We start from the raw sequence: 20,480 nt of genomic DNA on the forward strand, positions 1-20,480 counted from the left end.
AAGGGGGCCCAAAAATGGGCCCCCTGACCCCGGGATCAGAGGGGACCATTTTTTGGGCCCATTTTTGTGTACAGATATCAGGTAAGCCAGTTTAAATATTGGCCCGGGCAACGCCGGGTAACTCATGCTAGTTTGTTATAATATTAAGTGTAGCATTATAACGTAACTCTTGATATTTGTCAGTTATAATTTTATGTTGACAAGAAGCTATGCAAAATATTACACTGATTTGAGAATGAACACTATCTTTGTATATATGAGTGTATAGATCTTTTACGGTTGAAATTATTTCTTTAGAAAAAAATCTATGACCTTGTGATTCGGTTGTAGGTGTCCCATAAAATGCCTTTTTTAATAGAAAAGGTAAAAAAGGTTATTAAAATTCTTTTTAGATTACACAAACATTAAATTGGTTGGTGCGAATGTCAAGTGAACTTGAAACTAATATTGTTTCTGTAGAGAGAGTAAAGGAATACATTGACCTTCCTAGTGAGGTAATACTTTTTATTTACATGTGCTTTTTTTATTGACATTATATAGTTTTTATATCTTTGTAAAATTTATACATTAATGTTTTTTTTATACCTATATGCCTATATGTTTTTATTTTTTATTTTCTTTTGCATAATTTTTGTTTAAGAATTTGATGAATTTTCAAACTAATTATTTAAATTTATTTAAATGATTTTAAATATTTATAAATTAATTATTTATATTTATTCTAATTATTTACATTTTAAAAGCTTTAATGAAGCAAACAACCACGCTTCTTTCAGCCACTGTTGTAGATTTCAAAAGCGAAAAACAAACAAGTCAGCATTTTATAACTCTTTATTGACCAATTTTAAAACCTAAATGTTTATATATAATTCTCATAAATAATCATAATTTATTTAAGTTTGATTTAATTTAGTTAAATACTTAATGTAAGTTGTTGTTGCATTAATGTTAATTAATCAAAAATCCACAAAGAAATATGAAATTTCTTTAGCAAGTTCTGTCAAAATGAATAAGTAATACGAATATAAAAAAGGTAACAGATGTTTAAAAAGAACATAATGTAATGAGAAAAAGCATGCACAAATTGTAATCAACAATAGCGTCATTGTATAGTATACAAGTAAATATAAAAGTAAAAAAAGTATAAAAGTACATTGTATTGTTTTGTTAAAGTATAGCTTTAAAAGGTGCTAAAGTATAAAAAAATTAAATTTCAAAATAAAGTATAAAAAAATAGAATTCAAAATAAAGTATAGAAAAAGTGGAATTTAAAATAAAAATCAGCTGAGATAAAAACCAATAATCTAACAGATAAAATATAATAATTAAAAAGTTGAAAATCAATTATTTTTTTTAAAAATAAGAAAAAAATTTTTGATTAAATTTGTGAAAATTATTTTATTTGGATTAAAGTTATAAGTACTATTTATAAAATGTATTAAATATTATATATAAAGTACTATATATAAAATATATTTGAATTGAGAAAATAAACAATTATAAGTAGGTATTATATAAATTTTATTTATTTTAGGCAGCTGCAGTTATTCATGATAGTCGAGCTCAGAATGATTGGCCAAGTGCTGGTGCCATCGTGTTTCAAAATTTTTGTTTAAGATATCGTCAAGATTTAGATCTGGTTTTAAAGAATATATCATTTAATGTGGAGCCTTCTTCAAAAGTAAGTTTTCTAATCTTTACCTTTATAAATATCTTATTTGTTCTTATACTGAATACTGTTGTCATATCTGGGCTGGGTCTTTTTCTATTGTCATATTAAACTCTTTCTCTTCTAGATTGTGTACAATAATACATTGAAAACAAAGTTGGGTGTAGTCTAGCAGCCAAAATCTCTATGCCAAAAGTCTCATTTTACTCATCCTTTTTTATGGAAGTATTACCCTAAATATTACCATTACAAACAAAAATGCTACTAATAATAACGGCACTATTACCACTTAATACAAATTACTGACATTGGACCTCTAGTCCAATATCAGTAATTTGAGTGCAGAATAGACCTGCCCAATGCAAACCTCATTCATCAGAGATGCAATGAAACTTTTCTTAACAAACTTACTTGTAATGCAACAAACTTATTTGTAATATTTGTATATTTGTAATGCTCATAACAGCTTATTTAGAAATGCTTAACTATCATAAGGTCTGACACTTCTTAAAGCCAAAATTATTTCTAAATGTAAAGTACTCTTTTAACGCCATAGCAACATTTAGAACTACAATAAAATAATTTTTTAATAATTTTTTTTTAACTCGGTTTTAAAAATGTTTTTTTGAAATACAATATTATTTTTAAAAAACTCAAAAAATAAAAAATTGGAAATCTAAAGTTGTTACTTAAAATTTTTTTTTGTCTAAAATTTTTTAATATTTTAAATAAATTTTTGAGAACAATTGCTGGCAGTTTTGGCTCTATTAAAAGCTTGTAATTCACAAGCTCAAGCCTATACATTAAAATGTGTTTGTAGTTGTTAAGCAAGCAGTTTTTTTATGACAACACTTTGAAACTAATTCTGTTTCTTATTGTTTGTTCTTTTCACTTTAATTTTATTCAAAATTTATTTATCGTATTCTTTTCCAATTTTTCGACACTAATTTTTTTAATGTTAATAAACACATTTATTGACTTTGCTGTATCGTTAGAAACGACATTTAATTTTTAAATATGTCATTGTATTTATACTGATCTATGACATAATAAGTAAGAAAATACAATTATACTTTCAATAAGATGAAATGGATCATTCATAGGTCCTTTTGATCTCTTCTTTGGCTTGGAAGATGACAAATGTTTTTTCTGTATAATACAAACAATATGGCTTAAACTTTTTTTTTCCTGTTTTCTGTTATTCGGTTTAAATATTTCTTAAAATATTTTTATCTATAATGTGCATATATGATGTGCTATATATTTAAAATTTTGATATTAATATTGAAATGGTTTATTCATGCAGTTTTAGATGAATAACTAGATCTGCTGGTCTCATGAATTTCTTTTCAAGGTTTTCTTAAGTAGGATTATAGTTTGTATAAGTTTTAAACATTTTGTTGTTAAAGGCTCAATAAAAATTCGTTATGCAGATTTTAAAAGACAATCACAGTATGTGTAATTAATACTATAAATCTTGATAGATTTCCTTTAAACAGATTTTTCCCAGATTAAAAAGCATTTGGGCTATTGCAACAAAGCAAAAGAATTTTGTCCCCTCTTCAGCAAGTTATATTTGTTCAGATCATTTTTATGAAGATAAAAGTATGATGAAATCAAAACATTTGGTTATGACATTAAACTGATGCTATGTCAACAATTTTTGATTCTCTAAAACATTTGAAAATATTTAAAACATTCAAAACGTTTGAAAAAACATTTGAAGAAAGGAGAATAAAAATAAGACAGTTTTACAGAATACTTTTAAATATTTTACAGAATGCTTTTGAAGAAAAGTGAATAATATTGTAAAAAGATTGTCTAAACAAAGTTTAGACAATCTGAAAATTGTCAACAAAAAGTTATCTTTTATATTAAATGCATTAGGTTACAGAGAAAATCAGATGTATAATCTAATAAAAGCTTTAAATCAAAGAAAAAAATATAAAATATAATTAATCAAACCTTTAATTATTAGGAGTGCACCAATGCATCTGCATCAGCCTGCTGATGCATTGACCATTCAGCCCATGCATCGGCATTGGTCTTGGTAACCATTGGCTGATGCCAATTGAAAAATCAGATTTTTTATTTTTGTGTTTCGATATTATATTCAAAAATATAATTATTTCATAAACAAAAATGCATTTATAAGCCTAAGTTATTATAAAGACATATCTGCAACCACTAAATCTTTAAATATTTGAACTGTTTTTTATCAGGTGCTCCCTGCATTTAGTGTCTTTTTATAAGTTAGGAAAGTAATTATATGAATTATGAATCCAAACTATACAAAGAGATAAGTTTGAAATCAAGAAATGTACATTTAATGTAAAATGTAACAAAAATATTTTCTGCCAGATGTTCCTCTTCATGGTATTTTTATTTTTAGCAAAACTTATAAATTACTTTGAGCGATTAGTTCCTTGAATATATTAGATAAGTTAGATATCTCAGTAACTCTCAGTTGAGTGTTTTTTAACAAATGGACTTAATTGCAAAGATTTCTGAATTTATTGTTAAAATTTACAAAACTGGAGTTTCATAAACTTTTATAAGACATTCATTTCTATAAGTTATACCAAATGGAATGGCAGCTACAATAGATGAAAGTGGAGTTGGCAGTTTAAACCTTAAATCAAATTGTTCTATATACTTGAGATTTGTGAAAGTAAATTTATGTTAAAAGAATTTCAAGGTTATGAACCATTAACGTTTAGATATTTACAGGTCAGACGTCAATTTTTTAAATATAAATGTTTAGCATTTAATAAAAAGTTGGAGATTTTTTGGTAAAAATTGTAAAGCTCCAATCTCTTTAAACAAATCTTAAAAGTTAAAGTTTATTAATCTTTTATTCAATTTAGCAAACTTGAAATTTGATCAATTTAGCAAACTTGAAATGTCTGTGCTGTTAGAAGTTGAGATGGGTATTGATATTTAATAGTCCAAATATCATATATTGATTGGTATTTAATAGTCCAAATATTCCAAGTAGTTAACATAAGTGTAATCGTGATTTTAGTACACCTCTAATTAGAAAACATAATAAATGGGAATTATTTACCCCAGAAAGCTACGAGAAAGTTAGCTACAAGTTAGCTACCTTCTGCAGTAAGAAGAATTGTAAAATCATCAAGAATAGAAGTTCATTTAATTTTAATTTAACTGTTTATTTAGCTAATGAGGGTATTACACCAATAAAGAATATGGAATAGTCACAAATTTTTAAATATTCTGAAGAAGTGATGAGTTATATAGGTGGGTTTGTTTGCAGAAAACTTAAAAGATATATTAAATGTATTGATCAGAAAGTAGAGGTGGTCTTCTTGATTCATCAAAAGATGCTATAGTAGTTTGTTTAAATACAGGAAAATTTATAAGGCATAGCATTTCAAAAGTCAAATTTTTATGAAATCCAAATTAATCTTTAAAGTTAGTTATGAGTATATAAAAAGTGTATATAAAAAATGACATACACAAAGCTAAGATTTAATCCATGTTATATACATACACGTGTATGTATATAAGATAAATAAAATCTTTGCTTTGTGTATATCATTTGTTTATGCCATTTTCTATAAATTATGGATTTACCTAAAATATACTTTACTATTTTTAAACTTTATCAAGAGGCTGTATGTATATATATATATATATATATATATATATATATATATATATATATATATATATATATATATATATATATACACTGCCGCTCACGGAAGTTAGGACAAAAAATATTTTTTCAAAAGAGCAATATTAAAATGTAATTACGTTATAAAATTATTTACTTATATAAGTAAAATTTATGTTTATATAAAAATAAATCAAGTTAAATAAAATTTGTATCAAAAAAATTCTAAATTAAGTTATTTTAATGTAAATATATTAAAATAACTAACATTTAAAATAACATAAATTGTACTCACAAGTAAGTCTTATCATTTTAAATAAGTAAACAGAGAACGCAGAAACAAATTAAAGGTCGCGTATGAATCTGTATTTTACATTATCAACTCAAATCTTTTAAGTTTGTCATTTAACAAGTATTTCTATTGTTTACTGTGTTTATGCAGTTATTTTGTGTATTTTGTGTTAGTGTTTTAAAAATTTCAAGTGCAGCAGTTCAAAGGTAAATTTAAAAATTATTTTTTTAGTGTAAATTCAAAATATTGAAAAAATATGCCTAAAGGTAAGCCAATAAGTGTTGAAAAAAGGACAGCAATACTCACTTTGCTTCAAGAAGGCTATACAGTTAGAAAAATAGCTGAAAAATTAAATCTGAGTAAATCAACAGTTAGCTATACGATTGGTCGATATCGAGTATCTGGAAGTTTGGAAGACAGAAATCGTCCAGGTCCTTCTCGCATAACAACAAAAACTGATGACCGACGTATAAAAATCATCAGTAAGCGTAATCGAATGTTAACTGCTCCACAAATAGCAGCTATTTTCAACTGTGATCGAGAAAAAAAAGTTTCTGTCAGTACAATCAAACGAAGATTGCAAAAAGCTAATTTGCATGGTCGTGTTGTTATCCGAAAACCTTATCTACGAAAAGTTAATCGACAGAAGAGATTCCGTTGGGCACAGCTCCACAAAAATTGGACGATGGATGAATGGAAACAAGTACTCTGGACCGATGAGTCAAAATTTGAAGTTTTCGGAAATAAGCGAAGAGTTTACGTTAGAAGATCTGCTGAAGAAAAAATGCTAACTCAATGTCTGGTTCCAACAGTAAAACATGGTGAAGGCTCTGTGATAGTTTGGGGTTGTTTCTCTCTGGATGGAGTGGGATATTTGCATAAAATCGATGGTATAATGAGAGCAGAACATTATAGAGATATCCTGGAAACAAGTGCAATACCTTCGGGACTTCGATTAATTGGAGATAATTTTATTCTGATGCATGATAATGACCCTAAACATACTGCATTATTATGTAGAAATTATTTAGAATCAAAAAAAGCTGAAAATGTATTACGTGTAATGACCTGGCCTCCCCAAAGCCCAGACCTCAACCCCATTGAGTTACTATGGGATGAACTGGATAGAAAAATTAGAACTGTATGTCCAACATCAAAATCTCATTTATGGAACATTATAGAACAGGAATGGAATAATATTCAAAAAGAAACAATTAGAAAATTAATTGAAAGAATGCCGAGAATAGTTAAAGCAGTTATTAAATCAAAAGGTGGTTTTTTTGACGAAAAAAAAATCTAATTATTATAATGGTTTTTTTACATTTTTATTACATAAAACTGGCTAATAATATATTTTATATTGAAAATGTATAAAAAATATAATTTTTATTAATATAAATTAAAAATTCTATAACGTAATTATATATTAATTTTGCTTTTTCGAAAAAATCTCTACTGTCCTAACTTCCGTGAGCGGCAGTGTATATATATATATATATATATATATATATATATATATATATATATATATATATATATATATATATATATATATATATATATATATATATATATATATATATATATATATATATATATATATATATATATATATCTACTGGTTTTATTTATAAAAGTAAAAACGCAGTATGATCCTTTTCGCACAAAAGAAGTATAACTTAAAAAAAGCACATAATTTAGATAAAAAAAAGTTGAATTAAAAAAAGAACAAATAAGAAAAATTTCATCAAAACAATTTTAGTTCTTTTATTAAATTATTTTAAATTTTACACAGGTTGGTTTAGTTGGTCGAACTGGTGCTGGTAAGTCTTCAATAGCAAATGCTCTTTTCCGTATTATAGAACCTGCATCAGGTAGCATTCTTATAGACAATGTTGATATTTCAACCATTGGTTTACATGATCTCAGATCTCGAATAACTATTATACCACAAGTAATTTTTGCTTTTTATTACAATTAGTTCCAAAAAATGTTGTTTTTATTCTTTAAAAAACATTTTATTCTATGAAATAGTTTTATAATAAAGAAAATTGAATAAAGTATATTCTATTCGGTTATATAAGTAACTGTATGTAAAAACAGAATATATATATATATATATATATATATATATATATATATATATATATATATATATATATATATATATATATATATATATACATACATATATATATCATCTAACATTTTTTTTTGCTTCTAAGGATCCAGTGCTTTTTTCTGGGACATTACGTTTTAATATTGATCCATTTAATCAATTTGATGATGCTGAAATTTGGAGAGTTTTAGAGATTTCAAATTTAAAGTCACATGTGTCAAGTTTGGAGGGTGGTCTGTTACATGAGATTCTTGAGGGAGGAGAAAACCTAAGGTAATATTGGCTTTTTTTTCTTTTTCTATTCTTATAATACTTTTGTTTGTCTCTTAAAGGCTCAAGGATCACTTTTTAACTTTGAAACACAAATCTTTATGAATAAGGCATAAAATTGTAATATATAAAAAATTGTAAATTTCTAGCCCTGGCTATCAACCCCTGCTAAATCTTATGGTTTTTCCGGGTTTGAAAAAAGACTCATTTTAGCCAGGGACGGGGACAGGCCCCAGTCACTTGCTACTTGAGGTTGCTTCAGAAAGAAACAATTTAGGTGTAGCACTACCATACTGATTGAGATGAGAATTGATTTTTAACTTCTTGAAGTTCTGCCACCATTTCCACCATTATTAGTTCTGCCACCATTTCCGCCATTGTTGCATAATAATAACTAATATAAACATAACTTTTATTTTTCTATTTACAGTTATATACAGTATGCTAAAAAAATAATCGTACACTTAAAAAAAAAATCATAATTTTAACAATTGCATCAAAAAAATAAGTTGTCCGTTAAATTATTTAAAAGTTTTTTTAGATATCTTATCAAGCATTGTTTTAAGAATTTATTTGTGTATTGGTGAATTAATTGCTTTTCAAACCTTTTGAATTTTACACAATTGATCTAATGATGCATAAAATTGACTGCAAAAAAAATAATTGTACAGTTTAAAAATATTGTCAAATTAATCAAATTCCATGGAAATTAGTATCGAGTGGAGCCTCCTTTAGCCTTGATGGCCTCATCGAGATAATTTGTAATTGAGTTGATCGAATTTTGGGTCACTTCTGTTGTTATATTATCCCATGCCCTCATTATAGCTTTTTTCAAGTTGTCTTTTTCTTATCCAGAATATACCACCAATTTTCTATTGGATTCAAGTCCAGACTTTAAGATGACCATTCCGAAACATTAATGTTATTTAAGTCAATGTATACCTTCATTTTCTCAATTGTTAAGAAGCATAATCTGATTAGAACTGTTGCTAGTGTGGCTGGTATAGGACGAAAATGCAAGACCACTAGTGCAATTGATCAAAATATCATAATATCATAATTTGTGAAGAAAAATAGATTTGTTTCGGCATCTAAATTAGTTTTAAAAATTCAAGAAGGTCATAACATCACAGTGACTCCTTAAACAATCAGAAATTGTATAAGAGACATATATATATATATATTATCCTATTTAAATTATTTAGGCATTTACAGGTTTGCATAAATAGAAGAAAACAAACATTAAGATAAATACATAAAACAGGAAATAGGTTTCGCTTGACGCAAGTTAATGATAAGTTTGAAAAATTAAATATTTGTATGAGGCAGTTTAAATTAGTTTAAAAAAAAAAAATAATTATAAAAAGTATTGATAGTTTGATCTACATAACATCAAGTAAACAACAAGGAATTTAATAATTTGCATTGACTGAAAATCGGAGTAAGAATCTATTTCAAGGTCCTTTTAATAATGCACAAATTTTTTGGAAGCATCAACATCATTATGCAATTTAATTCATTACTCAATGTCAGAAAGGACACTGCAGTAATCATTTTGGTTATTGAGCATTATCCCACTATAGTCCTTCACTTTGGAATATACTTCCAGGTGTCATTTTCCAATTGTCCGTGGCAATAAAAACACATTTATAAGAAAAAACTAAAATCTTATTTAATGGTGAACGGTGGACTAAAAAACTCTTGAATATTAAAAATTTTACTAATATATTAATTTGTTGCACAGCTAAGCAAGTGTTTTGCAAACTTATCCATTATTCTGGCAAAACACAGTAGCTATGTATTATTATCATTATTATTACATTGGTTATTTTCTTTTAAAGATTCTTTTAAGAATTGTTATATGGTAATGTATGCAAGGTAATGTATACTGGTTCTTTGACAAGGAAATGTATACTGGTTATCTGACAAGGTAAACAGTTACAGTTTCAACAAAAAAAAAATATGGTTCTGAGATTTCTTGTAAAATATATTTTTAATCAATGAAACTTTTTTAAAAACTTTTTTTAATAAATATTTGGTTTATTTAATTGGAATATTGATATCTGTTTATTTTGAGAAACAAATTAATTATTTATAATTTATAATCTCTATAATATGGCTTGTTAGTCATGTTTTTAAATATACTTCATCTGTGACTCAATTGCTTCAGCTATGACTCAATTAGTACTGATTTTCTTACCATATTCTCTAATATCTTATTAGACAAAAGTTTACTAAAAATATAATAAATTTTCTTGAGGAAAATAAATATTTTCCTATCCATAGCTTTGTTTATTTATTTATCTTTTTAAATATAGTTAAAATGGTTAAATAATGAATTTATTAAAATGCTAAATAAAATAAAATTATTTCCAAATAAAAAATTTAATTGGCTTAATCATTAAAATTATGTTATTATATGAATGAATGGTTCTATATAAAATAATATGGTTGTACTTAAAGCATAATTTTTTAATCATTTCAGTGTCGGTCAACGTCAGCTGGTGTGTCTTGCTCGTGCAGTGCTTAGAAAAAGTAAGATTCTTGTTCTAGATGAAGCTACATCTTCAGTGGATCTTGAAACAGATGCATTCATTCAAGAAGTTATTCGAAAAGAGTTTAAGTCTAGTACAGTATTGTGCATTGCTCATCGATTAAACACAATTCTGGATTATGACAAGTATATATTTTGTATTACAATGATTATGTTATTAATGTTGATTTAAAAAAAAGAAGTTCTTTATCCATGCTATCACATTTTTGTGGTTGAAATTTAAAAAAAATGTTTGTTTTTTTCTATGTTATTGTTGATTTAAAAAAAAAAGTTTTACATCCATGTTATCACGTGTGGTTTAAAAAAATAAGTTTTCATCTATATTAGTTTTCATCTATATTATTGTTATATTATATATCTATAAAATAAGTTTTCATCTATATTATTGTTGATTAGAAAAAAAAAAACTACATCCATGTTATCGCATTTGTGTGGTTTAGATAAGTATTGTTGGTTTCTGTAAAAAAGTTGCGCCTTGTATTGCATCAAAATTAATTTCAGTCCTTTATATATGAAGAGTCCTAACTATTATCACTGATTGTGATCTCAGCAATATGACGTGTTAATTTTTGCTAAAATAATAAAAATAAAGTTTACTAATTATGTTAATTATATAACTTTTCAAAACTTGAATTCAGTCACATAATAAAACATTTCAAATGATAACAATCTACTAATATTTTGTTATTGCAATAAAAAAGATATTTCAATAAGTTTTGGTAATTAGTACAATGAATATTTTGTCCTTAGATAAATAACTTGTTACTTGATTTGTACTTTTGAATTGAAGTTTGTTTTTGAACTTAGTTGCTTTAGGTAATGACTAATAGACTGAAAGGCCTTTTTCACCAGTGGTTTTCATTTGCCTGGTCAATTAATTTATGATTTAAAAAATGAACATCTTACAGAGGTTTAACTAATAATACCATTTCTAAAAGTACAGTGTTAGTACCTTTATTTGTTCTAAATTCTTCTAAAAATTTCTTGCAATGAAAACAGTAAGTTTGATTTTTAAACTTCTAAATTATTGAAAAGTTAAACTTTTTCTGTATTGAATTATTGAAATATTTAATAATTTTTGTATTAAAAAATGGCAAACAAAGACATATAAGTCTTACGTAAGATAACATACATGAAATATTTGTAACTTTACCTTTAGTTGTTTTACGACTCAATTTAGTTATACCATGTCAATTATAAATGGATCAAAAGCATGGCAGTAAAGAAAAATCTGCAATTTGCAAAATGTGCAATGTAAAGATAATGTGCAAAGGATTTTTGACAAGTGGGCTCCTTCGTCATTTAAAAAATGCACATAAAGATTTGGATTTAGTTATGAAGCTTCTACATGAAGGTATTGGTTTGGAAATTAAAATTGTGCAAAAGAAAATCACATTGTTTGTTAAACAGCAGACTATCGAGGAAATTTTGTCAAAGCTAGCAACGGTGAATGGCTTCTCAATAAATGCCATAACAAAAAGTGAATTCATTAGAAAATCATTGTCTGAAAAAGGCATGTTATTACCAAAAAATCCATCCCATGTTATGAGTATGATAAAAATCAATATGATTTGCTAAAAAAAACTGTGGCTTTAGAGATAACAAAAGAAATATCTAGTGGGTCGCAATTTTCTTTATCGTTAGTTGAATTTGTCTTTAAAAAATCAACGTTATTTAAAGGTAAACTTACTTATTAACAAAGTTTTGGAACTAAACTTTGTTAATAAATAATAAACTGTCAGATTTCAATTTATAAATTAAAAAGCACATCATAGCTAGTGTCACTGAGCATCCGTAATGAAAAAATTTTGATTTCTAAGTGGTATTGAACATCAGCTGTGTTATGCCCACAGACTTCATTTGGCAGTACGTGATATTCTTTACAAAGAATCAGACTCTTCAGCAAAATATATTAAATTTGAATTGCAGTTGCAAGATTCCGATGAATGTTTGAGTGATTACGATGAGTTTGATGATGTATTTGACTGTAATGATGAATCATACAGCTCAACAGGCATTATGTTTATTGATGATTTACAAAATAGCATAAATATAGCCTTAACAATTCAGAAGGTTTAAAAAGTGGTTCGAATGTTCTGCAAATCACCTCTTAAAAATGACGTTTTACAAATCTACGTAAAATCTATGTTTCATAAAGAACTGAAGCTGATATTAGATGTCAAAGCACGGTGGAATAGTCTTGTTGCAGTGCTAGAAAGATTCCTTAAAGTAAAAACACGTATACTAAAAGCAATGATCGATTTAAAAGAAGTTCTGAATATCTCTAAAGATGAATATGCGATAATGAACGCCATAACAATTTCTCTGCAACCGATAAAAGTTGGAATAGAAAGACTTGGTAGAAGTAATGCTACTCTACTAGGCGTAGAAGGTGTAATGATATTCATCTTAGACGATTTGGTGGAGAAAAAAAATTTGATAGTTAATAAACTGCTTCAATCTGTGCAGAGAGAATTGAAAAACGCAGAAATGCCAATTTAATTGGATTACTAAAATTTTTAAACAACCCAATTAGTTATAATCATGAATCAAATATCAACTCCAAACTACTCTTACCATCCAAACATGCATGAGAAGCAACAACAACAACAAATTTATACCAGGTTGTACATAAAGGATGCTAGCACTAGTTCATCAAATAATGAAATAGTTGAAGTGAGTCATGATAATGAAAGCATGATTTCTGACCCATCAATACCTCAATCTGTTGCTCCAAATTTATTAGGCAAAAGTATTTTGACACTCGAACAAAAATTGGATGCAATTTTTTGTAATGTCAAAAAAGTAAAAAAGCAGCTCAAGAAGACATTAGCAATTAAAAAAATCTCACAAAAGAAATCAAACTTTTTGAGGCAACTGGAAAGCATAGCAAAAGTTTAGAAAGAATATACTCCACATTAATGACCATCAAGCCAACATTAATTGAATCAGAAAGAGCTTTTTCAGCCGCAGGTCTATTTAAGGGAAAAAATTCACATTCGCGATTAAGTGACAAATCAATTGATTGTTTATGTTTTTTAAAACAATATTTTATTTTTAATAGTAAATAGATTAGCGTGCTAAGATAAATTTGTGTCAGAAACCGCTTGTTATTATATTAAAAATTATGACGGGAAATCCCGGGATAAATAACTTACACACCAGAATGCTAAGTTTACGTGAAATGAGAAACCCTATTACTTAATATAAAAAAATCTCATAAATATTACTTTTCATATTCACTTAGTAAAACTGAAATAGATACTGGCGAAAATCAAACCAATCGGTTAATACACTAAAAAAAGTCTTTATTTCTAGATATAAACCATATTTTATACATACACCAAAAGAAAAAGAATAAAATTTTAAGTAAGTGTTTTGAAAAAACAATTATTGAAAATTTAAAATGAACAGAGAAACTTGCCAGAACTTGATAACTAAAGAAAAAATTCATCAAAGTACAATAACAATAATAAAACAACTTGTAATTAAGCCTCAGAATATAAACAGAGCTTACCTAAGTATATATTAGCTTTGTTTTAAAATAAAGAAACGTTTCAATATATTTTGTGAACTTACAGATTTTTATTTTGTAGATTAAAATTTGCTAAATAATTACGAAATATTAAAATATATAAATCCAATTTATAACAATTTTTCTATGTTATTATACAGTTATGTTATTATATATGTTGTTTTATAACATCTAATAGTTGCTGATTTTTTAAAGATGAAATTTTGCATAGAATGTGCATTGTTGCAAATATCTTCTTTATGTGTTCAAGTAAAAGTCTTTGAGGAAATAGATTGCTTCATAAACTTGATAAAGATATCTTGATTTTCTTCAGATGTTTTCACAACATTGCCTAAAAACCACTTTGCATCATAAACACTTGCTATATAAAGTTCTGGTGAATAAGAAGCAAATGAAATTGCATGGGTCTTCTGCATTGCTGAAACATTTACATTTATATACAAATTGTATTCTTGTTCCCAACCTTTGGAATTAGGAAAAATGAGGTTGGCAATAATATGCCAACCTCAATCTTTTAGACGTCGGCATCAGGTTAGCAAAAAAAAAGTTGATACCAAGGTCTTACCATAAAGCATAGAAACAAGGTTGGCAATTTTTTGCTGACCTCAAACACTTTGAGGTTGGCATTGCCAAATGCCGACCCTATTTCCAAGGGTTGCGTTCCTGAAATCATTGAACTAGTAGAATAACGTTAATTGTATTTTTTGAAATGTAACGAATTTATTAAAAATATATTCCTTTAACATTTTGTCTACACCAATCATAATTTTTCTCAGGTGAATTTATAGGATCTGCTACAAATCTTTTGACAGAGCTCTGAAAAAGCCCTTTAAATCAGTGTTGCTAAGATCAACACTGTTGTGGCTTGAAATGCAGGCACAATTTTTTTAAGTTTTAGCTAGAGCCATTTTTAGGAATCCATAATTTCTTACTGAATTGTATCTTATCAGCAAAATTCGAAAAGTTATCAAGCCTACTTTATATAAAAACTAAAAAAATATTTCTACATAATATAGATTTTATCAACACTTTACAAGGGTAAAGTGTTGATAAAATCTATAATATGTTGAAATATTTTTTTATTGTCTCAAAAGGAAGGCTTGATTAACTAATTAATATTTGATTAGTCCTTTTATCATAATGAGCAAGGTCTTTTTATAAACATTTATCATTTTAACCAAAAGATTTTTTACCACTCATCATATGGATGTGGTATGACAAGAATCAATTGTCCGAGCATATTAAAGTCTTTTGATAAAGTCTAACATCGTGGTCTCTGCCATGAACTTTTTTTGTACTGTGTTATATGAAAATATTGCTTTTATAATCAACAAAAATCGATTTTGGGATGTGCTTATGTAGTTTTATTCCCTTTAAATATTTAAGATTGTGATTTTATTATTAACTGTGTAGAAATAAAGTTTTCATGCATTTTATTTCCAAGTTTTATGCATTTAGTGGAATACTTATTTTAATTTAATCTTTTGAACAAGGCAGACATAACTTCTTCCTATGATGGCATACTTACAAGTTAGGTGTGTTGCAATATTGACGAGTGGAGAAAACCTTTTTTTTTTCATAAAAACAACATACTTGTTAGTGAAGAAAAAGGAATTTTTACTTCACTAAAAAATTTTTGGTTCAAAAAACACATAAAACACAGTACCTCTTATGCGCATGCGCGAGATTCTAGGCTGCTGCTGTGTAGCACGAAAGGGTTAATTAGGTGATTACACGTAATTTCTGGCATTTCTGAGGGAAGACTCTAAGGTAAAATGAAATTGTCAAGTTACCACTGATGCTAACCAGCCCCATCCTCCCTTATGCTGTCATAGGAGCAGTAGTTGCCTATGATGGCATACTTGTGTTTTTTTTTTTAAAATAATAATAACTAATAAAAAAATAAAACTGATGAAAACTCCTTGAGTTATTATTGTTCTACATGTAACAAAGAATATATCTATATCAAAACTTTTGTTCTTGGTCTTCAGGATACTAAATAATGTTAAGTATGCCATCATAGGCGCCTTTCCCCTATATTTAGAACATGTTTTGTTGCAATAACATTTTTTTTTAAAAACTATATTTACAAAGTTATTGCCGGAAATCTAAATTTTTTATTGTTTTTTAGTTGAAATTAATTAATTTCAACTAAATTGCAAAAGTATGACAAATATGACAATGCTTTTAATACCCCTATGTCCATACATAAACTACTTATGTCCATACATAAACTATCTATGTCCATACATAAACTATCTATGTCCATACATAAATAGTTATTGTATGGACATAGACATTTTTTTCCTATAACTCTATCTCTGCGATCATGTTTAACAGATGCTGAGACTTCAGTAACATGTTTTAAATTTCTTTTAACATTTTTACTGTGGCACTCCTGTCTCAACTTGAGTGGTTTTTCAATAAATTCAAGTATGTTATCTTCTTCAATTTGTCTTAAAAACAGTGGAATTGTGTGCCATTGGGAAATTGGAATTGTTATATATTTAATATTATTAAAAGTTTAACCGTCAGTTGAATATTTATTAATATTAATATCAAACCAACTAGGAAAATACACCTTTAATATAAATTTTGCAATCAGCTATTGATTTTTAGTAGGTTTGGAAATAGATATATAATACCACAAGATTCTGCATGCTAATGTTCGCTAATGAGAATGCTTCATATGTCCAACTTCTAAAAAGGCTGTCAGTTGTCAAGTCATTAGTTACTTTATTTTCTAGTATGACAAATTTCGGGTTTGGAATTGATCTAAACTTAGCAACACATCATTTATAAACATCGCCATTCAGCTATGAGCCAATAACTCCAGAAGATTGATCTGGCCCTTTGGTAGTTCCATCAATTTTTATAAAAATATGCCTTAATAAAGATAGATAACTCATATAGATGTAAAATGCAAATATCCCACTGTAATGGAACTCCTAGAAAATTTCCAAATATCTAATGGAGCCACATGAATGACCAGTATTGAATTGGTTCCATCTGTGTTTGCTAAGTTCAGTCTTATTTGAAGCTCTGTTACCTGTTGTGTTTTGAATATTCCATGAGCTACATGTATTCCGTTGAATTGATTAATTGTCCTATGAATGGCAAATGCTTATCAAAAAATATTATTTACAAATGCATTGTTTCCTCACAAAATAACCCTGATAAACAATATATTGGCTTAACCGAAGGCGAATGGAAAAAACGTTACACGTTACACAAACGTTATAAACAATCTTTTAAACATAAAAAATACTCAAAAGAGACTTTTAAAATTGCTCCCAAAATATATTTGGCAATTAAAAGAAGAAAAAATATTAATTTTAAATTAAACCTTAAAACAGAACCTATTGTGTAAATTTATTACTGCTCTGGTTTTTAAGAAAATTGAATGTTATTTTTGTAAAATACACTAACATATTTGATATATATATATATATATATATATATATATATATATATATATATATATATATATATATATATATATATATATATATATATTGATTTTTCTTTTTAATTTTAGAATTATTGTTCTCAGCCTTGGTGAGATTATTGAGTATGATTCTCCAAAAATTTTATTTCAACAGCAAGGCGAGTTTTACAAAATGATGAAAGATGCTGGTTTGAGTGCAGAGTAATTTTTTTCCAGCTGATATAAATTTTTAGTAACCTACTTTTTGCTTCTTTTTTTTTAATATATATTATTATTGTTTTGTGACAAAAAAGGTTTTAAAAAGTTCCTATTTTGTTTTGTTAGCGTTGACTTCTTTATTTTTAATCGTAATACGATAAAAAATGTGGTATAAAAACCATGTAATAAAAACCAACACATCTTTTAAGAATTTTGATATTTTTTTTAGACAATTTTTTGAATAGAATATTTTTCATAAAATTTTTTAAAATATTTTATTGTGTCAATATTTCAACTGCATTGGTTAGAGACCACCCCCTCAAACGCATATACGCACAATTGGTATTTGGAATCATTCAGTCTCAACCTCTCAGTCCTTTAACGGGGTTCCATTAACTCTCCCTCTGTAATTAATAGTGCCGTAGGTGGTAACCATGGCCGTGGAACAAATAGACACTTTTTGTACTATTGAAATTTTATGATATTTTATTATTTATGACATTATGGATGAGCTTTATACCGTCTCGTACTGTAATGTGATAAATTTTATTTACTGCATTACGATATAAGACTATAAAAATTTACTATATTACTATAAAACTATATTAAAATGTTATATTATGGAAAATAAATTATATAAAGTAATATATTAAAATGATAATATATATTATTGTGCAATGTAAAAATTATAAATTTTAATATATTCCTAATAAAGTTCTATTGTCTTTTTTTCCGTGTATTTACATGTCGAGAGAGAAGTTTTCAAAATATTTCAAAAATAAAATTTTTATTTCGTCATCTTTGTTGATTGAAAATTGGAATAAATGATCGAAAATGATGAATAAATGATCGAAAATTAGAATATAAGTCACAAAATACATTTAATTTTTATATTTTTAAACAATGTTTTTAAGAATAAGTTGCGTAAATAAGGGGGAGGAGGCGGTAAAGTCAATAAGTTTTCTATACTAATTCTTTTAATTTTTAGACAATAAATAATAAAAAAAATAATAAATCAAAAGTACTGTTTAATTAATGCCTTTGCAGTCAGGGAGTAGAGTTTAATGAGCTCTTTTAATTTTACAAACCAATTAGGCAGTGTTTTTGATTCTTGGCCTAGCTTCCAGGCAAAAGATTGGTCTATTATTAGTTTTTAGATTTTATATTATTAGTTTTTAGATATTAGACAAGATTTAGTCAAATATCCTTGGCATAAATCTTGAAACTTGACATAAAAAAGTTGTATAATAGTTTCATTCGTCTGTTTTGCATGTAGAAAGTATTTGAAATAGTTATAATAAATAAAAGTGCGGCCGTGGCGCAGTGGTTAGAGCGCTTGCTATATAAGCAGGAGATCAAGGTTCGAAACGACAAATTTTCAATATTGTCGTTTCGAACCTTGATCTCCTGCTTATATGACAAGGTAAGGAAGGAGGCGGGAACTTCCTGGTTAAATGTACTTCCGCGGTGTTCTGTGACAAGACCGTAAGGACTTCTTGGGGCACCTAAAATTAAAAAAAATAATAAAAGTATCATTCTTTTGCAAATTTTAGATAAAAATTATGTACTACTGCCACACGTTGGTATTATTAACCCCGCTCAGCAGCCAACAAATTACCTTGAAAAAACTTGCAAAATTTTGCAATGTTTTCGTTTAAGACTTTGCAAGATGAAACATTTGAAAATCTTTTTAGTTTGGCAGTTTATTTTGTCTAAGGATCGTCCATAAATTACGCAACGCAAAATACGAGTATATGTATAAAAAACATAAGTATGAGATATTAAGCTCTTACGCGGCGATTTTCATTAGACTTAATGGGCTATTTTGATTTTTTTATTTAATGTAAGACTCTGCTAGTGAAAACTTTTGATCTTTTTAGTTTTGTTTATTTTGAAAGAGCGTATCTAAACTCATTAGTTGAAACCTCGGTTAAGGGGTTTGGGAGGAAGATTTAAATAAATGTGTTTTGTTTATACTGCTATGACTAAGTTTTTTTTAAAAAAGTTTTTTACAAAAACTTATAGCAATATTTTTTCTTAGTTCAGGAAAGCATGGTTTTGTAACAAAGTTATTCTAAGATAGCGGCGAAACTGTCTTTTTCGAAAAAATTTGACACAATGAGTACAAAGTTCAAAAACCGAAATTGCAGCCAAATAACCATAATCACGCTTGAATATAGTTATATTTGCAAATTCATTTCCTATTTTTTAGATTAACATCACAATCTACCTGACGTTAATAGTGTCCCATATTTCCAGACGCTAACTATCATCAACGTAGCCGCAAATGTAGGATGCATTACAGTATTTTTTTATATATACCTCAAGATGATATACCACATTAAATAAAAACTCTATCTATATCAGTTCAAAGTTTGAAATTTCTTTCAAAACTTTAAAAAAACATTTAATAACAAATTCATTTAAAACAAACATTTGTTTTGAATGACAAACTAAGTTTAGCATTTTTGAGTGTCTTATAAAAAAAAAAAGTTTTATAAAAAGCACTTCTAAAAACTACCACCAGCATAACAGTTCATATCATTAGACATTTACATTGTATTAATGAAATAAAACGTTATTTTTTAAATAAATTGTTATTATTTCTTTGCCATATAATTTTACTTACATAACTCTTTTTATTATCCCATTTCCTGTTTAATTATAAGTTTTTTTAATGATAGCTTATTTTTCGTAAATAATATTTATTTACATAAAAGAAAAAAAATCTTTTAATTTTTAGCCAAAAGAAATA

General features: G+C 26.8%; 1 protein-coding gene across 1 annotated transcript in view; it reads left to right on the top strand.

Annotated features, from left to right (window-relative positions):
- LOC100199288 (multidrug resistance-associated protein 1) overlaps nt 1–17,986 on the top strand; it is a 66,184-nt gene extending 48,198 nt beyond the window's left edge. Inside the window, exons 14-19 of the mRNA XM_065787771.1 lie at nt 393–494; nt 1,535–1,681; nt 7,397–7,555; nt 7,827–7,993; nt 10,476–10,670; nt 17,618–17,986. Of these exons, the coding sequence (XP_065643843.1) occupies nt 393–494; nt 1,535–1,681; nt 7,397–7,555; nt 7,827–7,993; nt 10,476–10,670; nt 17,618–17,732 (885 nt within the window). The 3' untranslated portion in view covers nt 17,733–17,986. The remainder of the gene's footprint in view (nt 1–392; nt 495–1,534; nt 1,682–7,396; nt 7,556–7,826; nt 7,994–10,475; nt 10,671–17,617) is intronic.
- Nucleotides 17,987–20,480: the final 2,494 nt, after the last annotated feature.

Source organism: Hydra vulgaris, chromosome 01, assembly GCF_038396675.1.
Source record: "Hydra vulgaris chromosome 01, alternate assembly HydraT2T_AEP".
NCBI classification, from domain to species: Eukaryota; Metazoa; Cnidaria; class Hydrozoa; order Anthoathecata; family Hydridae; genus Hydra; species Hydra vulgaris.